At 40.8% G+C, this 22,604-nt stretch overlaps 1 protein-coding gene across 1 annotated transcript in view; it reads left to right on the top strand.

The window, feature by feature from the left end:
* SORCS3 (sortilin related VPS10 domain containing receptor 3) overlaps nt 1-22,604 on the top strand; it is a 286,940-nt gene that overhangs the window by 183,382 nt on the left and 80,954 nt on the right. The window contains exon 6 of the mRNA XM_064663258.1: nt 17,783-17,847. Coding sequence (XP_064519328.1) covers nt 17,783-17,847 — 65 coding nt within the window. The remainder of the gene's footprint in view (nt 1-17,782; nt 17,848-22,604) is intronic.

Consider the following 22,604-nt stretch of genomic DNA (forward strand, 5'->3'; position numbering starts at 1 on the left):
ATGAAAGAGAGAGAAAAGTGGGCATAACTATAGGCTTCAGAGGGACATGAGCCACTACTCTTTGGAGTTCATGAAATCATAGAATGGTTTGGGTTGGAAAATAATTTAAAGATCATCTAATTCCAACCCCCCTGCCATGGGCAAGGACACCTTTCTCTGGACCAAATTGCTCAAAGCTCCATCCAACCTGACCTCGAACACTTCCAGGAATGGAGCTTCCACAGCTTCTGTGTACGACCTGTTCCTGTGTTTTACCAGCCTCACAATAAAGAATTTCATTCTGTTATCTGTTCTAAATCTACCATCTTTCACTTTAAAGCCACTATGCTTGTCCTTTTACTACACGCCCTTGTAAAATGTCCCTCTCCGGCTCTCTTGTCACCCCTTTAGCTACTGGAAAGTTCTATAAGTTCTCCCGGAGCCTTTTCTTTTCCAGGCGGAACAATCCCAACCCTCTCAGCCTGTCTTCATAGAAGAGGTGCTCCAGCCCCTAGATCATGTTCATGGCTTCCTCTGGAATCACTCCAGCAAGTCCACGTTCTTATGCTGGTGGTGCCAGAGCTGGATGCAATGCTCCAGCTGGGGTCTCACAAGAGTGGAATAGAGGGACAGAATAACCTCACTTGACCTACTGTTCATGCCCCTTTTGACACAGCCCAGGATATGCTAGGCTTTCTGGATTGCAAGTGCACATTGTCAGTTCATGTTGAGCTTCTCATTAAGCAACACCCCCATGTCCTTCTCCCCAGAACTGCTCTTGATTCATTCTCTGCCCAGCCTGTACTCATGCTTGGGTTTACCCTGACCCTGGTGCAGGACACTGCACTTACCCTTGTTGAGCTTCATGAGGTTCACACAGACCCAACTTTCAAGCTTGTCAAGGTCCCTCTGGATGGTGTCCCTTCCCTCCATCATGTTGACAGCACCACACTTTGGTGTCATTGAGAAACTTGCTGAATGTGCACTCACTGTCCATGTCACCAGCCTATCACTGTCCATGTAATCAGTCTATCAAATATTACATTACTGAACATTTTAATGAAAACTTATATGAAAGTTGAAATAATAATGATAGGGAGATGCCAAAATCAGAAGTAAACTGCACATTTGTGCTGCTCTGCTCAGGTAAGCGTCCTTCATCAAATGGGACAGACTTCATCTGATTTGAATGCAGCTGGCTTTATCTGAGGCAGGCTTTGTTGAATGTTTTTGCCTTCAAAGCATGACTTTCATCTCTCAGGCTGCTGAGAATGGGCTTGTGAAGACTATAAACTTCACCTGGTTCATAGGATCAGTCAGCCTTACACGGAAAGGTCTTATTTTTCTCTCTGAGACCTTTCCAAATAATTATACACTCCCTGAGAGAGCTCACATATAGAGACTTTAAGGCCAGGATAAAATTATTATTGCTTCTGAGCTCATGAGACTGGGATGTGAATTTTCACTCAGCAGAGTAAGAAAGACCTGTCTGTTAGTCATGGACACACAAATCACTGTGCATTTGGTGTAGTTCTACCAGGCAGCATCTATGATGGCTCCCCATTGGTCAAAACCAAAGCCCTAAGCTCCAATCCTGATTTGTGGCGTTGTATCCTGGCTCTTTCCTTCAGCTTCTTTCCTTAGTCCTAGGTATTTGAGCTACTCACGAGTTTGTAGTTTTGTGTTTTCATCCCATATGAATGTCACAAGTCCCACACTTCATGGAACATCTCTCATCAGTTCCTGAGCCTTCTCAAAGTTTGTGCATGAGCTGAGCCTCTGGGCCACTCATAGTTATAAAAACCTAGGATTTGAGATCTCTACTTTAGTAGTAGTGATTCATTTGTTAACTACACCCACTGATGGCAGTGGCAGAGCTTGAACAGAATGCGTTACTTGATGTGAGTACACGCATCCAAATTTGGCTCCCACGTGCCTTGGCCCCAGAGATTTTAATAACTTCGGATCCTGTAAGGCTGGAAATAGGAGCTTACGCTAATGTGATACAGAAATTCCAAGATCACTCATCTCTCTGAAATTACTCAAGATAACTGGAATCAGCATGGGTGCAAAGTTTATTAAAGACCTACACAATGTTCTCTTCTTCCAAAACACATTTCTGCAGCTCCTTCTGGGCCCTGTTCATTTTATCTCACTATCACTTAGACACCTGTGCTGCCATGTGGAGGGATATAAAAAAACAAAGTCCGTATTTTGTACCATAGAAATGTTGGGGAAGTTTCCTTGTCTGTAAAACACATGGTGTGTTCTGTGCTGACTAAATGCTGTTGCTGCTCTGATAGAAACTCAGAGGACTCAATTGTCCTTCAGTTGTTTTACTACCTCTGCTTTTTCCTGTGGTGGTGCAATGGGACTAAGCAGGTGAGCAGGACAACTTGGTTGATAGGGCATCCACAACTGGACCACAGTTTTTCCCTGCCATCTTGGATGACTCAAGCTGACTTTGCCTTGTTACCCCCTAGGTGAGACTGGGATAGGAGAGCACCTTGAGGAGTGTAGTGGATGAAGTACTAAAATATTGTAATATGAAGTACTACACTAGTGGATTAAGAGCATTGGAGGGCAAGAGAGAGTTAAAAGATGCTTTAGTGGCATATGAAGTCCTTTTATCATCTTATGGCTTAATTCCTTAAAATATGGAGTTTCTCAAGGGGAGTTTTCTGTCTAATCAGCTAAATGGCTGTGAATTTATCCCCTGTTCATCTGTATTTGGAGGCCCTTGTGTTTGCTGAGCAGACACAAGGATCACTATCTCATGCAGAGGACAGAGCTATATCCCTTGAGAGACCCACCCCCTTTCTTAAGGTCTCCCCAGGCTGCTCTTTACTGGAGAACACATTTGTGTTTCCTGCCTCCCGTCATCACTGGCGATTATGAAGTAGTGGATGTGGAACCATTTTCCTTGGAGTTTATTGGTGGTTTTGTTGTTGTTGTTTTTGCATTTGTTGTGGGGGGTTTTTATTATTATTGGTTTGTTTTTTTGGTTGGTTGGTTTTTCTTTTTTTTTTTTTTTTTTTTTTTTTTTTTTTTTTTTAGTTAGTTTGTTTGTTTGTTTGTTTTTTTGTTTGTTTTTTTTTGTTTTGTGGGTTTTTTTGATTTGGTTTTTTGCCTGTTACAGCTAGACATTTCCCTTCTCTCTTTTATTGTTTTTTTTAATCATGCTCCCTGGGACTGTATGTGGTTCTGTGAAAGCCTGGTAGCAGGAAAGCAGGGAAAACCCATTTGTGTGGAAGAGGGGGAAAAATCTGCACAGCATTTCTAATGGCTATGGGGAAATTTGGAGCCCTGAAGTCGATGTCCAGCATGAGCCTAGTCAGTAAAAGACACTGAAATACACACTAGTGATGAAAGCTGGACAGAAAACACCAAGGAAGGAAAGGAGAGACAATGTGAGGAGGAAAATAGAACATGCACTAGCCTGGCTTCAAGGAGCACTGTTTGTATCTGCAAGTAGGAAAAAGCAGTTCTCAAATACACTACTGATTCCCGCACTGAGTCTCCCCAGAATTTTATCTTTTCTCTTTTTTCCATGATAGTCAACCAGATTTCTGGTTGTCTTGGTATCCATTGAATGCCAGCTACAATTGTTTTAATCATCAAGGATTAAAAAGGGGGAGAAGGGAAAAGGCTGTATTTTTACTGGGAGAAGGAAAGAAGCTGTGCATCCACTAACTTAGGCTGTGCTTTGGAGTTAAGGGTTTTCTATCACAGTTGTTTGGGGAATGAGACATCAAATTTTGTCTCTGGAGGGCAAGGTGTTCAGTCCTTTTTGTGATTTTGGGTAGGAGCAGATGATAAAATATAGCCAATGTATTTATTTTTATTTGCAACCTGAATTTCGTGACGGCTATAGTGGAGGCTGGCTTGGATATCTGAGAGTAATGTAAGAGAAGATAAGGGGTTTTCCTCAGTGTTTCAAAAGGTTATGGTCTGGGTTTGTATCTGCTCTGAGGCAAACGATTGTGTCTCTTTTTATTTTCTCATCCTTGTGACAGCGCTGATATTTCCTATTTCCAGTGCCAATTTTGGTCCACACAGACTGTTTCAGCAGCAGTTCCAGTAGTGACCTTTGGATATAGCCAAGGTTAACTTTACTTGCCTAGCTTGCCAGCAATGAAATGGTTAGTCAAATATGTGCCTGTCTCTCCTGTAAATCCCCCTAATCATTAACTACCAGATGGTGTCATTGCATAGTGCTGGGGAAACATCGCCTGATTTTTTACAGCCAAGTTTAGTGTTAAGAAAACATAGTCTTGTAAATGTCAAATTGACTGTTAAGTAATCCTACATTAGAGTTTTTCAGAATTAGAACCATACCATACATGGAGCTATGGATAAAAGGAATGATTCCAGTTTGGCAGTCATGGATAACACCTCTTAGCATCACCAAGACACGTACCCAGGGTCTATTCACATGGACAGCACATGAAGAACTGAACAGGGAGCTATTACTGGAGCCTCCCTCGGGCTAATGATTCATTTGGCTTTGTTAAGGGACTTGCTTTGCTTACCCTGTGGGCAAGAACACCTGAAAGAAACGTTTTTCTCCTGGAGGGTAAAGCTAACATAAATCTGGAATGTGTTACTCAAGCCACCATGACCATGAACTGTTCTAGGCTGAGAACAAAATTTTCAAACTCTAACCTCAAGCTCTGTAATAAGAGTTCAGGAGAGATGAGACCTTCTTAAAAGTTCTTGACATACATTAAAGATTTCCTTGCAAGGTCACTTTAGTAAAGATCACAAAACCGTGGTGATCATAAAACGAATTTTATTTTCCCTTTCACTTAAAAGAAGAGCAAATGGGGAAACTGTGAGTCTAGGGATTTTATTTTCATTTTATGTGCCTACAATTAATGCCTTTGGCACTATGGAGGTTCAGTCTTTCCAAACATTAGATTGTAAGTGACTAGCTTGTGATTACACAGCAACTCAGTGACAGAGGTAGAAATACAGAGTTGCATACTCATTATGGGCTGAAATAGTGTTTATTTTTGTTGAAAAAATTTCAAGTCAATAAAGGTATTGTAGAATTCATGAAAAAATTATCAAAATGTTTCTCTCAAAAATTAAACAGAAGAACATTCTGAAATGTTTGGCAGTTTTTAAAGGTTTTTTAAATGATTTTAAAATTTGAATAAAACTTCATTTTGCAGTATATAATCTTTTAAAATTAAAAAGAGAAATAATGCAGTCTGAAACAAAGTGTGTGATTAAAGCCAACATTGAGAGAGATCCTGACTCCTATTCCCATCTTGGTCTTCTGAAATGCAGAGAAGATATTGGTCCCTAATATCCCAGTTATATGTTCAGTATGCTTATAATTTATTACTTAATAACTGTGATCAGAAGTCTACAAGACTGATCATCAGACTTTGTAAGTTTTATATTTTGCTTTTGTCCATGAGCATACTATTTCCTAAAGGTAATCCTATGCTGTTTTTCAACTACAGGTTGGTAAGTGCTCTTCCAGTGATGTTGTCGTAGATTTCATGAACATCTAAGAGTATAAAATCCTAAATGACCTAAGAACAGGAAAATCCTTCACTTTCTATTTCCAGAAACACTTCAGGACTTTTTTATAGAAACTGCACAGACCCCACATGTTCCATTAGTGCCTACAGTCAGTATAATGTTCAGACTACTATTCCCCTTTCCGAGCATGGTCCATGTTTTTTTAAACTAATTTAAGAGAGATTGACAGAAATAGTTGGATCTGGGAAAGCATCTTTGTAGAAGGTGGGGAAAAACCTAGTACACTACTGGAGAAGTATTACAGAATATTTTCTAGTTTACCTGGGAATAAAACCAAAGATATTTGGGGTTTTGGTGTATATTTATACTTTATGCTGACTGATGACTTCATTTTACAAAGGAATTTCGTACAACAGTCTCTTGTACTATGAATGTAAGCTCTAAATAGTAGCTGATGTTTTACTGTTTTGTGGTGCTCCTCTCCTTACTGCCTGCTTTGCTAGGAAAATAAGTGTTTGAGGTTTTTTATAGAGTCCTGTGGATGCCATTCTATCAGGCTACCTGGGCTCAAAGGTTCCTTAGCAAGATTAAAAAAAAGAATAATATACTGGCTACAAGGATTGTGTGTGATTGTGTGATTATGAAGGGAAATAATTTAAAATTACCCTCTAAAACCCAAGAATTACATAATGAATGAACAACAAGAAAAGTGCCACATGATAGCAAACACTCAATACATATAAAGACTGTAATTCTGGCTGCTATCACAGCAAGAAAGAGTTCTTTCAGTGAGTGATGTATATCCTCTGGAAGGGCAATTTTGGAATAAGTTGTCTTTGAGGAACTTTTCTTTCTTACCTCCTTTTGCTTGAGAAGCACAGCATATCTTGCAGAAGGAAGGATTACCCCTTTTCCACTAATGTTACTGTGGATGTCCTTACATAAATACTATCTGACTTTTAGAATTTGAGATTTTTTGTGATTCTAGTACAATTTGTGGTGCTTGTCATATTCATGACTTTAATGTACTGTGGCTGGTAGTTGTGTTTTTTTTTTAAGTGTTGAAAAGTAAGGGCTGAAATATTTCTGTTCATTGGGTTTAAATTTAATGCTTACCTCTATATATTGTACTGCAGTTAGTGCTTTCAATCATCAAAAAGCCTTTTATTTTGGTCTCTCATCTATCAGGTTTCTTCATGTCCCAAGGGCCAGTCTCTTCTCTTATTTTTCCCAGTGCTAATCTTGGATGATTAGCACCTCCCCCACCTCCCCCACACTCTCTTATGACTAAGTCTCTGGGATTGAAGCAGACTAGATAAAGCACTAATAAGGAGGATCTAAGGAGGAATTTTTTAAATATTTCTCCCACTTTATATTGATCCCTGTACTGGATCCCAATGCTGTGTCTCTGAGTAGTGCAGGGTGGAAGGATCTGTTTTATTCTCATGCAAGAGGGTATCAGATAAGATTTCTAAACTTCATCACTGTGTTTCAAAAGCCAGTGTTGGAAGATTAAATGCTCTACTGCCAACTCATGTAGTCTGCCCGGACTTCATGCTGGCTCTCCTGATGCACGTGAACTCAGACACAAATTAATTTCATCCTGTCAGTAACAGTCCCAGAGTAATTCTTTGTGATACTTTGTAGGAGGCAGTGGTGAAAGCCAGTCCTCTAATTAATATATTGAATAATGCATCCCTCTGAGGCATATGGGAATCTCCCATACTGTCATAGCTTGGCAAAGCTAATCAAACGTCAGGCTGCCAGGCTGAAAGCAGCATCGTTTTTTGTGCTTGCTGGCTGGCAGGGAATAGTCTCCCACTCTTTTTTTATGGTGGATTCGGCTTAGGTTTTGACCTTTGTTCTATACCATACTAATCTCTCTGTTTCTGGGCAAATGGGTGAATTTTCAGTGTGGGAGAGAATCCCTCTTGCTTTCAGATGACTGAAAGAGAAATATTTGGAAATTCTTTTAAAAATTGTCACTGTTCTGAGAAGTTTAGTAATAACCTCTTCACATACTCTGATTGTGGACATAATTTTCTAGCCATTTCATTCAATGGCAAAACACCTGCAGGCATCAGGACCAAGCATCTGTTCTGGATCCAGCCTCCCTCTGTCTGGATCATATCTCAGATGACCCACTTGGATTTCAAGAGATGCACCCTTGAGGGGGTTTTACAGCTCGTTTCTTTACAGTATCTAGGGCTGGAAGCATTTTTGCATCGGAGAAAGTTGCAATCTAATGGAGGATTTATCCTCAGCAAGTTCATCAACAGTATCAGGGACCATTTTTACTGGAAACTAGATTTTCAGTTATACCTCAAAGCTCTTCAGGGAGATTTTCTCAAGAAGCATCAGGAAGGACCCAGGTAAATTCCATTTTATTTCCCTGAACTGACTTCAGCCTCTGAACCTTTGGAAGTTTGCCTGGCATTAAGTTGAACAAAAAGAGTTGTTTTATTTAACAGAAGAAGCTGAACCCATGCTGTGGAGAAAGAACAGTCTTATCATGTTAAAACAGACAATATGTTTCTGCTTTCATTTAAACATGAACCATTTATGTCGTTCAATAACATCCATTTAAGATAAGGAGGTCCGTCTTTATGCCTTTTGCTTGTTGTAAATTAACAAACTCTCTTAAAACGACAAGTCATCAGCAGTTATATGAGGCAGAATTCATTCTCAGCAAGAGAAGAAAATGAAACTCCCATCCTTTCATTCCCTGGCATTCCCCTGAGCCTCCTCTGTAGAATGAAATGACTTTAATTTTGCTATTGTTAAGCACAGCGAGCATGAAGCCACATCAGAACGTAAGAGTGGGAAGGAGTACTTATAAGCTGTACTACAGGTTCTTTTAAATAATGTTGATTCAGTAACTTGTCTCTTGCTGATCATATACAGAACAAGGATGAGAAGCCAGTGAGTGATACTGTTTCACTTGGATATTTGTAGTGAGCTAATTGGAATAGGAGATAGCAGTGGTTATCAAAGCTCTGTAATTGTCTCAAAGATAATAGTCCTCCATTGTGCAGAAGGCAATAAAAATGGGATGTAGACACATTTCCATGTTTAGTGAAACATCGGAAGTTCGGTAGCTGAGTTTAAGAGAGAGAAACGTACTCACCTGTGTCTGTCAGCAACTACTTAGGAAATAATAAATTATACCTGTAGACTTCAGAGCTGATTTCAGTAGATCTGTGTTTTATCCCATAGGAGAAAATCTTGCTTTTTGTTGGAGAAAAAAAGGAAAACCAAGCCAAAGACCCTGCCAGGTTTTTGGACAAAGGATACAGAAGGATTCTTAGGTTTTACTTACAATTTTTTTGGTTTTCAGGTTTTGATTGAAAATCTTTGAGGGAAGGAGGCATGTTCCATTACAATATTGATTTTAGGGGCAATCTGTAATAGTGATTCCCTAAAGCCATTTCTGGATCTGCTGTATTTTCTCCAGAATTCTGTTTTTTCTTTCTACAAATCATTAGATTTGAACTGTGTGCTGACACTTTGGAATTTGCCTTGAGGCTAGAAAACAGCAGAGTATTACTTTTCATTTGGCCTTGTACTTTTCTTTCCTTTTATTGCTCCTCTATAACAGTAGATTAAGAACCCAACAAAGAGAAGCTCTTGATTTACCTACATCTTGACCATACAACTTTAATTCTTGATGTGTGGGTAACACAGACTCCCGTTGCAGCATTCTGCCCCGAGCATTCTTACTTGAACAGCGTAATGCTTTGAGGGTGAGGATGCTTTGGGGCCATTGTGAAGAACTAGTAGTGTGTCTAGTGCTCAGCTCCCTGGGCAGCCTTGTCTCCTTATTGTTTGGTCACCCATCTAACTCGAAGCTAAAGAATCCACAAAAGATCCATGGGTTTCTCTGGTCTCTCCTGCTACAGTGTCCCTCTTCTACTGATAAAGACCTGCAAGTGATTGTGGCTGTTTTATTCATCTCTCCATTCTGCCTGTGAAAATGCTTCTGTTTTGAATGCAAACCTGGCATGTCACAAACACGTGGTGATCTGCAGACTTCCTGTCAGTATTGCCTTTACCCATCATAGCCACACAGACTTGCTGTTTCTACAGACAGAGTCTGTCTTTGCATATCTGTCTGCTGCCAGAATCCCTTTTGTTTCTTGCTTCTTTGTCTTTCCCTCTTGTGATGTTGGGACAAATGAGCATCTCACTCTCAACAGCTAATTGAGTGTGATTTTTTGGGGGCAAGGAGACATGTCGATGCATTTATGCTTGCTGGTCCAGAATAGTTTATTCTCCTCTGTCTTTCTCCTCCTTATCCTCCTTCTTTCCTCTCTCTCTCTGTCTCTTCATTTCCTAGCTGATGATTAAAAGTCAGAGAATGAAATAAGCCATTTATTCTCTTCAGGTTAGCATTTGAAACGCAGAGAAACAACTGTCACAAAAGGTTTGTGACAGAAATCTATTTTCCCACATTGTTTTTATCCAAAATGCATGAACTGAACCACAAATTCATTTCCAGAATGTTAGATGTTATCCCAGGGTGATTCTTCACAATATCCTTCAACAGGGAATGTAGAGACTCATTCTTCCTTAATTAATTCAATGTACAATGCCCATAGGCAAATGGGGCTCATCAGCAAATCCTATACATATTGTCTGTGCCAAGTTTCATACTGGCATCCCCTCTTTAGACAATTTAAGTTTTATTTTTATCCATCTACTGCTGCATTCATTTATTAAATGATGCTCTGAAGCTTTTCAGAGGTGCTGTATTCTGCCTAGGACTCTGTTAATAGCTGGATCACTGAGCCTGAGCATTTCAGGCATGTCATATTTGCAGCTGGAAAATGTTCATACAAATGAGGGCAATTAAACTCATAGTGAACTGAGAATCCTTATTTTGGTGTAAAACATTTCCTCAATGAGTCATGTTTAAGACACATTTTCTAGGAGACAAATTCAGAGGGATTTTACAAGTCTTACAAACATTTCCTTTGAGGGAGGGAAGGAGTAACCCCAGTGAAGTTTTTGGCTACAAGACAGCTGGACTGAGCTGAAGGCTTGTTTGAGCATGCATTTTGCTTTTCTAAAGTGATCTGAAACGGGCCTGATTCATGTTTCATGAGAAACCAAAGCAATAATCTATAGCAATTCCCCATGTACATGACTTTCGAAGGAGGGTAGCCAAGCACTGGAAAAACATTAATTATCTGGGCTTCATAATATAGTAGGCACTAAATTAACTTTAACCAAATGCAAAAATTCAAAAGTATACTTTTATTTTTGTTTTATAAGAGAACTTGACATTTTGAATATTAAAAATAACATCAAAAGTGTCCTGAAAAATGTGTCCCTTCCTGCAGAAGGCAAAACAGAATCAAACCTTTCTGTTAGAATAAGTTTAAAACTTGCCCACCATAAAGTTTGCAGACTTCTAAATCCCAGGTAAATCCCATCTCTCCTCTCTACAAATGCTCTCTCCAAAGCATCACTGTCTATGTTGGATGCATATGGGATAGAGAGCTGATGGTATATTGTGCACTCAAGCTTTGAGGTGTCTTAACTCAATGAGCTGATGCTTCACTACTTCCACCATATCCTGATGCTGGTGCTGCTAGGAATTGGCAGAAAAAAGCTTCTTATTCAATTAGGACAAACCCTCAGGACTGTTTTTATATAGCCTGCATCAGCTGTACCCTGTTGACTCAGGAGCAGCAGGCTGCACAGGAGCAGCATGTTCAGTTATTGAGTGAGCAGCAGGACTGTGGCTGCACCTGGGAGTGACCCACTACGGGTGCTGGCTTGAGGTAGCTGACCTGCTCCCTGCAGGAGCCTCAGTCACCATATGAAGTTATTTCAGGCACCACTGGGGAATCAGGATGCCACCTTCAGCACATGCCTGGGCTGCTGGCCCTTTCAAACCTTGACAGGGCTGTGAATACGGATCTTTAGCCTTCTACCCACACACTTTTTCAGTAAATTTTACAAAAATTTGGTTATATTTATTGGGGTTTATAGTATAGTTTGGGGAAGAAATGCCAAAGGACTTTAAAGGACTAAGACTTATTAACTGGATGAGAACTACAGAGAATTATTTGTACATTCTTAGGCTTTGGTGCTAGCATAAAGGGCAAATCAAAACTCTGAATCAACAGCAGTTTTTCTGTTGATAAATACGCTTTAAAGGTATTCTCTGCTAATTTCTGAGATATAAGGAGTCACTTTCTACGTACTGTGAAGAGAAAGAAATGTTTCTGTGTGCAGCAGAGCCTGCTGTCTTGCATAGATTCTCTGGTGGGGGGTGATATGGTTGAGCCTAAATGTCAGTTTTGCCCTCAAGGAGAGGATTGATTTAGACCCCTTTCCCCTTCTTGGCCTTCTGTATCCATGAAATAACTATATTTAGCAACCTTGTAGTTGGAACAAGGTTCCATGTCTGGAACATGTAATCCACTGAGTTTACAGGTAAGGTACAGCTTTAGACTTTCAGTATTAGTGGGGATGAGATGCAGGTAGGCAGATGCATGTATGCACATTTGGAAACACATGCAGACGCTATGAACATTTTAAGTTTTTTTTTCCTTTGAGATACGAGGCAGAACACCTCCTTAAAATTCACTGGGATCTTTTTAGAAAGGATTGACTTTGCCGAAAAGACACTAGCTGAGAATAAACACTTGGCAATTTTTTTACCTTATCTTGCAAGCTAAGTCTCACAACAATTACTTCTGCCAGTGTCCAGAATTGTAGCATCATGGAAATTAGCGCTGGAGAAGATGTAGAAAGCTCCTGGGACCTGGCTAAGACAGTTTCTTATAGTATCTTCCAGCCCAGTTTTTTTCGCAGGCTTCATTTGAAATATGCTGTGCAAGGAGGTTTTGTCCATAATTCTTCGGAGACCTCATCACTTCCTAACACATCCAGCAGTGTCTCCCCCTGTTCAGCCACAAAGAAAGTACTGTATTTATGTGTTTAATAAATGCATTCCTTCCCACAGCAGTTCACCATTTGTATCTTTTCTTAACTATGGTAGTTTATGGTGTGTTGTGGGCTTAGTATGTGTTTAGGTTGTGTTGTTGGTTGTTACGTGCCCAGAGTTAATGTCTGGTGGAACTAATTTTAGACTTGACTGCAGTAAATAACAGATGAATACACAGAATTCCCTTGACCACAGGAAGCTAACTGCAGCCATTGATACCTGGACAAATGTGATGCAGTGTCAGATAAAGAAGGTAGCCTGTTGTCCCGTCTTTGAAAGGTATGTGTAATTTAGCAATGGTGCCGTGGGAAAAGCTCCAGCTCTGTTGAGCAGGAGCATGGATTACTTTCTGCTCCTACAAGTCCATACAGGCATTGCCCTTGTGTTGCTTGGGTGAAAGTCCCATGCACTGTTTGCCTGGTACAACACAGAAGTATTTATTCACTTCTGGAGAAGGGTAGAATTAAAATTGCAGCAGACTAATTGGCAACATCCACTAATTTGACAGCAGTTGCCTGCAGCAAGAGGATGAGGTTTTCCCCCTTTAGATATTATTGCACAATAAATGTGCCTTGTTCCTTTCCCATTTCTAGTCCTTCTCTACTGCACAACATCCTGCTAAGTACTCTCCATCTGTTTCCTCTGTCTGTTTACATGAACATTGGCAATTGCCTTCAGTCTGACATCTTAACCTGCAAAAATGAGTTTTCTAGTCAGCATCTTGGGAAAGACTCAATTTAGTATAAAAGTTTTGATTTTGTTTTCAAAGCTGGTGAATGCCCCCTTGATTGGTAAGAAACTAGGCACATCCCTGGCAAAAAGCTCACCAGCAGATTCCAGACCAAGGAGTGGTCTGGAAGGCTGAACAGCCTTAAAAGGCTGAACACTGGGACGTATTTTTTTTTAACCTTGTTGTAAATCCCTAACAAAAATATTACTCACAGTGATAACCACTCACACCTCCCAGACTACTGGGTCCAGGAGATGAAGGAAGAGAGCATCTCTTATTCTCCATTGATGGTTTAGGGAGCAAAGATCAATAGCAGGTGGTTGGAATTGCTCAGCATTTTTGACCTAAGATGCTAGAGTAGCTAAATCTCAATGCTGCCTTTTGCCATTAAATGCCTGATGTCCGGAAAATGGGTAGAAAACAATGCAAAAGTTGTTTATTCCATAGAAAGGCAATAGAGTTAATAGAAAAAGTGAGCTGAGGTATGCAATAGGCAGGTAACCTAGGAAGTCTGTGTTTTTCTTTTTTCCTTTCTTTGCATGTGTTAACATTTTTAATTTTGGAGTATATAGCATCTTACATGAAAATGCTTCAGGAAAAGCTAGTTACAGTGCAGAGTGCTGTGTTTTCCTAATGCCCGTCTTCCTTGCTCTTCTTCCCAGTCAGAGATGAAATATTAGCAGAGCAGCCTAGTAAATGTGTATCCAAGCACAATGATCTTCCCTCAGGATAGAGATAAGGATCTTGCCAGGATCCTGTCCATCCTTCAACTTTCAAGAGCACACAATTCTCTTCTGAAAAGAAGGGAGGAAAGATCTTGTGAAAATCAAGAGCTACCAAGAGAATAAAAAAGAAAAGCAGCAGCAGGAGATAGGGGGAAAAGTAACAATTGCTTCCTTCTAATGGAATTCAGAGGTATTTGAATTCTTAACTGGCGAATGATCCTGTGCCCACTGCAATTCTGGCTGCAGGCTCTTCATTTAAAAAACTGCTTTTACAGCAGCTGGGGAACGTGTCAGCAGGAAAAACTGACCTTTCCTGTCACTTGTGCCTGCATCCTCTCAGCATTTTCTCATGCAAGGGGTGATTAATGAATAGGGATGGTGGAGGATGTTGATTTAGCATGATTTCTCACATGAAGGATAGCCTTTTTTCCTCTCCATGCCAACCCAAGAAAACAGCACACATGGGTGTATTTTGTGGACCTTGGTTTAGATTTTGCTGTCTGGAGTTCATGTACATAGAGAACACAGAGCTGAGCTGTGCCTGGATCCTGAGGAGTGACCACGTGCCAGGAAAACTGTTTTCAGGCTTACTTTAGGCTTCTGAGTGTTGTTAAATACTCCTGTCTTTGTAAGCCTCTGAACAGAGCTGTTTGTCAGCCAGAATACCATGGAACCCCTTCCCAGCCCCCACACTGTTTGGGCTTCACTTGGTTATAAAGGACACACTAGGGAAATGGAAAGTCAGGGGATGCTGACATCTCTCCTTGTTTTGCTTTAGTTGCTTAAATAGTATTGAGCAGTACATCCTCCAAATGTTCTTCAGAGAGATAACGTGCGAGAAAATATAAGGCTGTGAAGGTGTCTCTTGTTTTGTTGCTGTATTACCAGACCTGAGAGGTTGTTGCAGTGAGTTCTCAATGCTACAGAAATTACAACATGGGATAAAAGAGTAGCTTTACAGTCTGTGTGTGTGTTTTTGCAGCTGTACTTCAGGACCTGCATTCACATCTTGCTCTTTCCACTGCTGACTTTTTTGCATTCTTCATGTAAAGCTCCTCCAGAAAAATGATGATTTACTAAAAATACCTGAATTCAGGAGGAGTCAGAGCACTGCAAAGCAAAGCTATGCCAGTGAAAACAGACATGAGGTGACATGAAGAAACAGCATTGATTGGGGATCTGTTTTGCAATCAGTCTTTTACGAGAGTGACTTGGTTTGAGCAAAGGAAGGATGACCAATGCATCACTTTCCAGGCTTATTATCTGTCTGCAGATAACAAGAGCCCGTCTTGCTTTTGGGTTGCAGGAGATCGCTTTTTGAACTTTTCTACTTGAAATGTAGTATTTGGTGAGCAGAGGAGTACTAGGGGTGTGCTGTGTGCTAGTCCTTTTTTTGTCATCATTGTTGTAATGAAAAGAATCATTAGGCTTGTCAAAACTAATTAAGGAAACAAGTAGATGGCACTGCAAAGGAACTCCAAGCTAGAATGACATGTTTCAGGAGACTCCTCTCATTCCCTGGTGCACACTTAATAGGCATTATGAGTAGATCCACAGAGCCTGTGTATGCAAATGCACAATTGTAATGAGTATTCTGGATTTTGTTGGGATATACTTAGGTTCTTCTAATCATAGTCCCTTTTAAAATGAATAGTATTGTGGCAAACTGATGTATCCTATTACCTGGACCAGGAGTAGGTTTGCCCCATTGCTGCAGGGGGAGACACAGTGTCCCCTCCCTCTAGAAGGGAGGGGTCCAGAAGGTGTCAGCGCTGCCTGTCATTGTGGTATTACGACACAGCAAATGCCTGTGGGTAGAAAGCTGGTGTCTGGCTTCCAGAAGGATGGATGCCTGGAGTGTGCAGGCCCAGGGGGAAGGCTGGATTTCAGCAGGAAACCTGTTGGGAAGGACTGCAGGGCAGGTGCCTAATGTGTTCCCAACATTTACCTCAAACTGCTGGAATTGATAAAGTTGTGATGGATAGATAGGATGATAGGCATGTACCTCTGCCCCTATTGGCATGTCATAGGTAAGGGTCAAGGTTGATGAATGACTGAAATTACAACAATTAGTGCTACTAATTTGTAAAAGACAGAAAACTTCTGCTATGCACTAGACAGATGTGTGCCCTTTCTCTGTATGCTGGGAAATAATGTTGCTGCACACCATAATGTTTTTCATTGACATTTAAAGGAATTTTTATTTGTCCTACTGTCACTTTTAACTGTGTCCAGATTTTGGGAAGATTTGACCCTGATAATTACATGGCCACAGGAACTCAGGCCCATTCTGGCATCCTTACCGATAACAGACAGTACTTTCTTCCTTGTGGGATCACCCTGAAACTGATGGTAGCGATTAAGGAGCAGACTATTTCTCACCGGGAGTGGAAGGATGAAAGATCTGCCTGTGCTGCTTTGCTTTATTGTGTTGGTATTTTTTGGCTGCAGTTCAGGGTGTTGTGAATGGACACACTGTCGATGTGGTGCTCTAGTTAGCAAGTGATGCCAGTTTCAGTTACCTACCCAGTGGGTCATACTGTAGTTATTTCGACATTTGCAGCACTGGCTGATCTTAACTGAACTCCAGCACATTTGTATGTTTGTCATTGCTTCAGCTGCTATAAGAATCCAAAAATGTATCAGAACATCTGTATTTTGTTTGGTTTTTTTCTTATTTGGTTTATTTTTTTTTTAATTTTATTTTTCTTTTTTTTTTTTTAGTGTTGATGCCCCAAGGGTGGAAGCATCAACAGATTGTGATAAAAAATGTTTTCAGAACATTAGGGAATCCTGAATGTTGGCTAGCTTGGAGGGAATCTATTATTTACAATCTACTGTATCAAATTCAACTCCCACGAAATTAGAAACTGATCTTTGTCGTTGTCCCTTTTTAATCTAACCCTTTGGTTAACTCAGGAGAAGCAGCTCCATAAATCACGTGGACATCTATGGATTTTTTTTCCCCCTATGAGCCATTGCTAGGACTAAATGTTCATCTCCCAGAGATTCTTATCAGCCAGGACACTAATAATAACATTTCTGTTCTGAGCTTGACTTTTCCTCTGCCAGGAGGAGAAGTATCTTTTTAATGTGCTTGGAAAAACATTTTTAGGGAGTAAAGAACAATGCAGAGGAGGATTTGACTTGAGGTGTTTCAGTTTCAACTAGTGAGATTAAAGAAACTCATCATGCCTTGTTTCATGATTATAAAGGACTGTGGCATGGGTTCATGTGGTGAATAATGAACACTTTCTCACTTTTTTAAAATCAGAAATTCACCATATGTGCATCATTGTTTTTCTTTTGAAGAAGGGGAAACTTAGGTGAACAATTGCAAGTTTGCCCAGCAAACCAGGGGCAAATCAGGAAACTTGGTCTTTCATGTCACTATTCAGTCAAATAAAACCTCCTTCCAATTTGCTTTCTATAAGCATGAGTCTGCTGTGCCCTCATCTGATTTTATTGGGTCTTGGAATCAGTTCTCTTTTTCACCACAAGAACAATCATACTAGTCTTGATCTTGTAGACAAGGGACAGGCAGGATCACTCACCCACGCCCGGGGAAGTTATAGGGTCCCTGAGAGTGGTCTGAGTAGAAACACAGAGGAGACAAGTTAGTAGTGATCCTGAGACTAGCTCACTTGGTTAAAGCATGGTGCTAATTAACACCAAGGTTGTGGATTCAATTACTTTTAAGAGTTGGAGTTTATGACCCTTGAGGATCTCTTCCAACCCAGAACACTCTGTGATTCTGTGGTAGAAGGTAGAGACCTACATACCAGGTGTCACAAGATAGATTTGGACTGGTTTTGTTTTCCCTCACCATCTTTCTGTCTGATCGCAGCCTTTCAGCTAACTGGCTGTCTTCTTTGTCTTTCTCTCTCCTCCCAGGTCAGTGACCGGTTTGGATAAAGAACCTGACCTTGTGCACATGGAAGCCCGGGCAGCTGATGGACGTGAGTGCCTACAGACAGTGCTAAAAATGTGGCCTTTGAGCCAAGAATGGAGTGGTTATGAAAAGTCACTTTACTCGTTTTATCTTCCTATTTACATTTTAATTGGTAGGAAATATGTGGGTCATGGGGGTTTGATGTGAGGCATATTCTTATCCTTAGCCCATTTGGGGAAAGTCACTGGCTGCAGGGCTTGTGTCCTTGGAGGGAGTGGGCAAAAGCACAATCTGTTGGGCTAAGGACCCATCTATTCTGTTCCCTATTTAGCTGTTTCAGTATCATGTAGTTTACATGAATCATAAAGAGATGGGATACCTCTACTATGCCCTGCAGCCTTTGTGCATTTCCAGAGGTGCTCAAAAGAGCTGGATTGTACCCGGAAATTTAAGAAATTGCCTGCAGTCAGACTTATCCTCTCGTCAGGATGTCGCTTTGTCCCTGTGTCTTGTATTGAAAGTATTTTTTAGTTTTGCTTATAAGGTATGGATAGGTGTTCCATACTAAAACATTAAAGGCCATGAAAGATGCCTGGATCTGAAGTAGGAAACAGAAAAACATTTCTTAGCCCCTCACTGAAATGAATCTAGTCACATTTGTAGTAGAATGGATTCCTATGTAGTTAGGAAGGACAGTATCAGATACAGATAGTGTTTTAGATATTTCTCTCAGGAACTACAGCATAGTAATGCATCTCCTCCTGGTGTGGAACTTTACTCCAGTGGGAGTAAATGGGAGCAATGGGACAAGTGTCCCTTTTCACTACAGGGATAGTTCATAAAAGCAGCATAGAACTGAGGTTTTAGAGGATTTCTGGGAAGAAAAAGCCTCATTTTTATTGGTTGCAAAATTTCCTGTTTTTAGTCAAGCACTGCGTAGGCCAGATGCTGAGTGAACAAGCTCCTGTCTATCAAGGTGGCTTCTCTGAGATTGTGGATCTCCTAAAATCACTCACAGGCCTCCCACTGCTATTTAGTGATGGCAGCTGAATAAATAACCAGGCAATAAAAGCTCAGAGGTGACAGCTGTTTGTTGAATATGTGGAAAAAGCAAAACAGGCCAGCAGGTGGGTGGACAAGGTAGGGAGGCATCTTCAGTGCCTTTGCTGCTGTGTGTGCTGCTGCAGGGATGCTGGGAGAAGTGGCCAAAAGCAAGTAAAACTGCTGATGGAATCTGTTTTCAAACTAAGTTTAAACTTTCTCACCCAGCTATTTGAATATTGGATGTCTCAGGGATGTAAATGCTTTTTCTAAAGATGTGTCCCCAGTTTGCAGACAGCTATCTTCCTTCAGGTCTTGTTTGCTCAGGGGTTTGCTATTTGTTCTTTTTTTAATATATAAATGCAGCATTTTGAAGTTTGCAGGTAATGGTGTTGAGGGTTTCGCTGAAAGTCAGACTTAACCAGTAGTGTCAGCAAAACATCCCCTTTTCAGGCCATCATCCCAGCAGGCACAGCGGAGACCCGTCGGGCTGTGCTGGCCTTGCTGGCAGGTACCACTGGGGCACAGCACCAAAATGACTCCTCTCCCAGCCAAGCACAGCACAAAAGAACTGTGTTGTTCCAATTAGAGTTTTTAAGGCTTGAAACGATATTAGTTTGTGTTACAAAGCAGCAACTGCCTCACAGCTATAGCCTCAGCTGGTGTGAAATGGTACAACTCTGTGTGCCTAGGAATGGGAAGCTGAACTTTTCTCCCAGTAAGCTCTGTAACCAAATTGGGCTTTCATGTGCTCAGTGAAATGGCTGAGGCACTTCCACCTGGTGGAAAATGGGCCCCTGCAGTTCTTTCCTCTTGATCAGAAAGTTTCTGATGAAAGTTTTCCTCAGTAGTGTAGAGAAGGAAGGATAGGCTTCTTTGATGCCTCTTAGGTCAGTCTGATGGCTCAGTCACTTACTTGATGCATTAACAGACATGGATTTAAGTATTCCCATTGGTCAGTTCAATTCAGGGAAAAGAATCCATGCCTTCAGTGTCACTGGCTACTTGAAAAATACATGATTCTTCTAGATGGGGTATTTTTCTTTCCTCTTCTTCTGTATTTCTCCATGCTTTTTATTTAAAAAAAAAAATGTGAAGAGAAAAAGTGGTGGGGAGAAAGGGAAATGGTATTTAGGAATAGACTTCTGAACTTGATTTTTTTTTTAAATTATTATTTTTAATTTTTTTTTCTTTTAGCCGTAATGAGATTCAAGAACCTATCTAATAGCAACTCAGACACTGGAGCTTGGAACAGGTTGGGGGGCATGATAGAGTCTCATTCATCTGTAAATGAGTCAGGGCTATCAATAAGCTCGTGGAGCTGAGAGGTGGAAGTCCTGTTCACCTCTCTTGGTGTCTGTCCTTCAAAATATCTTGCCCCATGGTTTTGTCTGTCCTGTCATTAGGAATGGTTGTGTCTCTGAAAAAACCATCTTCCCCAGTGTCTAATCTCTTTAAATATTTGCAAGATGCTGATAATTCCAGTGCCTATCTTATCTCAAGCTATTCATGTCTTTTGTAGCGGATGAAGTTTTTCACATTTTTCCAACATCTTGGCAGAGCTATTGTAGCAGAATAATAATCAAGGCTTGCATTTTTAAATTATAAAAACATGTAGGAGCCTTGGGCATTGTACCTTCTGCCTGGGTGTAATAGGCAGCAGCAAGGACAGGGTTAGATGCAAGGGAACTATTATGAATACACTTACACAAGCACCCACCAGCATTCCTGGGAAGGATATATTAAACTTTCTGATGTTCAGTGAGCTAATCTCCCCACTCACAGATATGGTGCAATAAACAGGCTTTGAGTTAAAGGAAAAAGGGGAGGGAAAAAAGCTAACCAGTAAAAAAACAGGGTAAGTAATTCCTGGAAAGCAATTTACAATACTGTCGACATTTCTAAATACTCTTTTGCTTCAGGGGCAAAATTGTTGAGGCCAGTGAGTTTTTTTCTCCTTCCCATGGGAAGCTTCACTAGCAGTGTTTGATTTGAAGTCTTGCCTGGCACCAGGGCCTGACTGAAGCTGAGCCAGTGTGCTAGTGCAACTTGTACCATCAGCAGCCCTTCTTCCTGTTAGCTATGCTGGTCAGCCATCCCTGCTTTCAGCTGCCTTATAATGCTGCTAGGAAGCAGCAGGACTTGCTGTCCTGTGTCTCTGTAAGCCACAGTTAACTGCACACAGGTAACTGTGACACAGCCCCTTTGCAGCCTTCAGTACGGTGACAGGTTTGACTGTTTCACAGCCTCCCTTCCGGGACTCACATCCTTGGGTGGTACTCACCAGAGAGAGCCTCTTGTGCTCCTGCTTCCTGCCAAAGCTGGCATGGCTGGCAGGCAAAGAGGAGATGTAGTGACTTGGCTTATCTCACCCGTTTATCACTTCAAATTTCAAGAAATTGTTTTGGTTTTATCACTTCTAAAAGGGTAAAAATACACTCCAAATTCTCAAGATGGGAGACTGTGTTAAATGGCAATGAGGAGGCGGTTCAAGCTCCTCAACTGGAAAATGGCTGTACATCCCTAATCCTAAATGATGTGGGAAGGGTTTGTGTGGAGGTATGGATGTTGGGATTTGAGCTGCAGCAAGCACTCCAGGATGTTTGATGTCCATATTGCCGCCTTCACAGATGAGCTGAGAAAGTAGCTGGATGTTGATTAAAAGCATGAAAAGCTTTGGTGCTGTCTGGGAAGTAGGGAGCTCTTTTCAACTCCTTTTGCAGTAGAACATAATAAAAAACCCAAAGGAAACAAAAAACCCCAACCCACTCAAAAAAACCCAAAACCAAAGCCAAAACACCCAAACCCTTTATTTCTGGTGTTGCATGGGACATTGGAAATAATCCCCAATCTCCCTTAAGACACATATCTCCCAGTGAAAGTAAGTAAGGCTCTAGAGGCATGGCTTGGGCTCATGTCACCTGTCCTTCTGAGTGGATGTCCTTTTTCTTTGTGGCTGTGCAAAAGAGGGGTGAAAAATCACCTCATTTTGGAGGAGAGGGAGATAACAGCTTGGAAGTTAGGATGCCCTCTTCTCTCTTAATTGAGATTTTTGTTGAGGGATGCTGTACTTTCTATCTAAGGGAAGATGTTTTCTGCGAATGGGACCATAGCTCAGGAAGGGATCATACTCTTTAAGAAGCTTGAGCAAGGACTTGGAAATGTTTCTCACTTTGAGTTGCCCAAAGTGTAAATGGGAACCAAACTGGGTGCTGTCATATTTTTTACCTGATTTTTTAACATATTTTAAAGGACATTGTTTTTCATTTTCCTTAAAGCAGGAGAAAAAAAAAAAAACAAGACTTGAACTTTTTTTGGTATCCTAAAGCAGACGGGTTTGAAGATAATTTTTTTGTCTGTGGGGTTTTGTTTTTTTCATAGACCTTGTGTTGTAAAATACACAAAAATAAATAAATAAAGCAAGAGACAAAATGGAAATGGGGTAGTGAGCTACCCCCCTTTAACACCATCTTCTTGTGAATATTAATCAGATGTCATTCTTCAAGTATATTTGATTGCTGGTGTAACACACTCAAAATGACACATTTCCCAATAGGCAGGAAGCTTGTTGTCATGTCAACACTTGTGATTTATCTGCATTTATTTGTGACAGGTTTTTATTCCTCTTCCTATTCTGTCACTCAGCAGCAGCAAATTATCCCCTTTTTGGAAGGATAAGAATATCCAGGCTACTGTGTGGGAGAATATACTGGAGGCAATGAGCTTCTAAAAATATGCCTCCCGACCTCTCCTCCTTGTTCTACCTAATTTTAGAGCTACCTC

This window comes from Pseudopipra pipra, chromosome 8 (assembly GCF_036250125.1).
Source record: "Pseudopipra pipra isolate bDixPip1 chromosome 8, bDixPip1.hap1, whole genome shotgun sequence".
In the NCBI taxonomy this organism is placed as follows: Eukaryota; Metazoa; Chordata; class Aves; order Passeriformes; family Pipridae; genus Pseudopipra; species Pseudopipra pipra.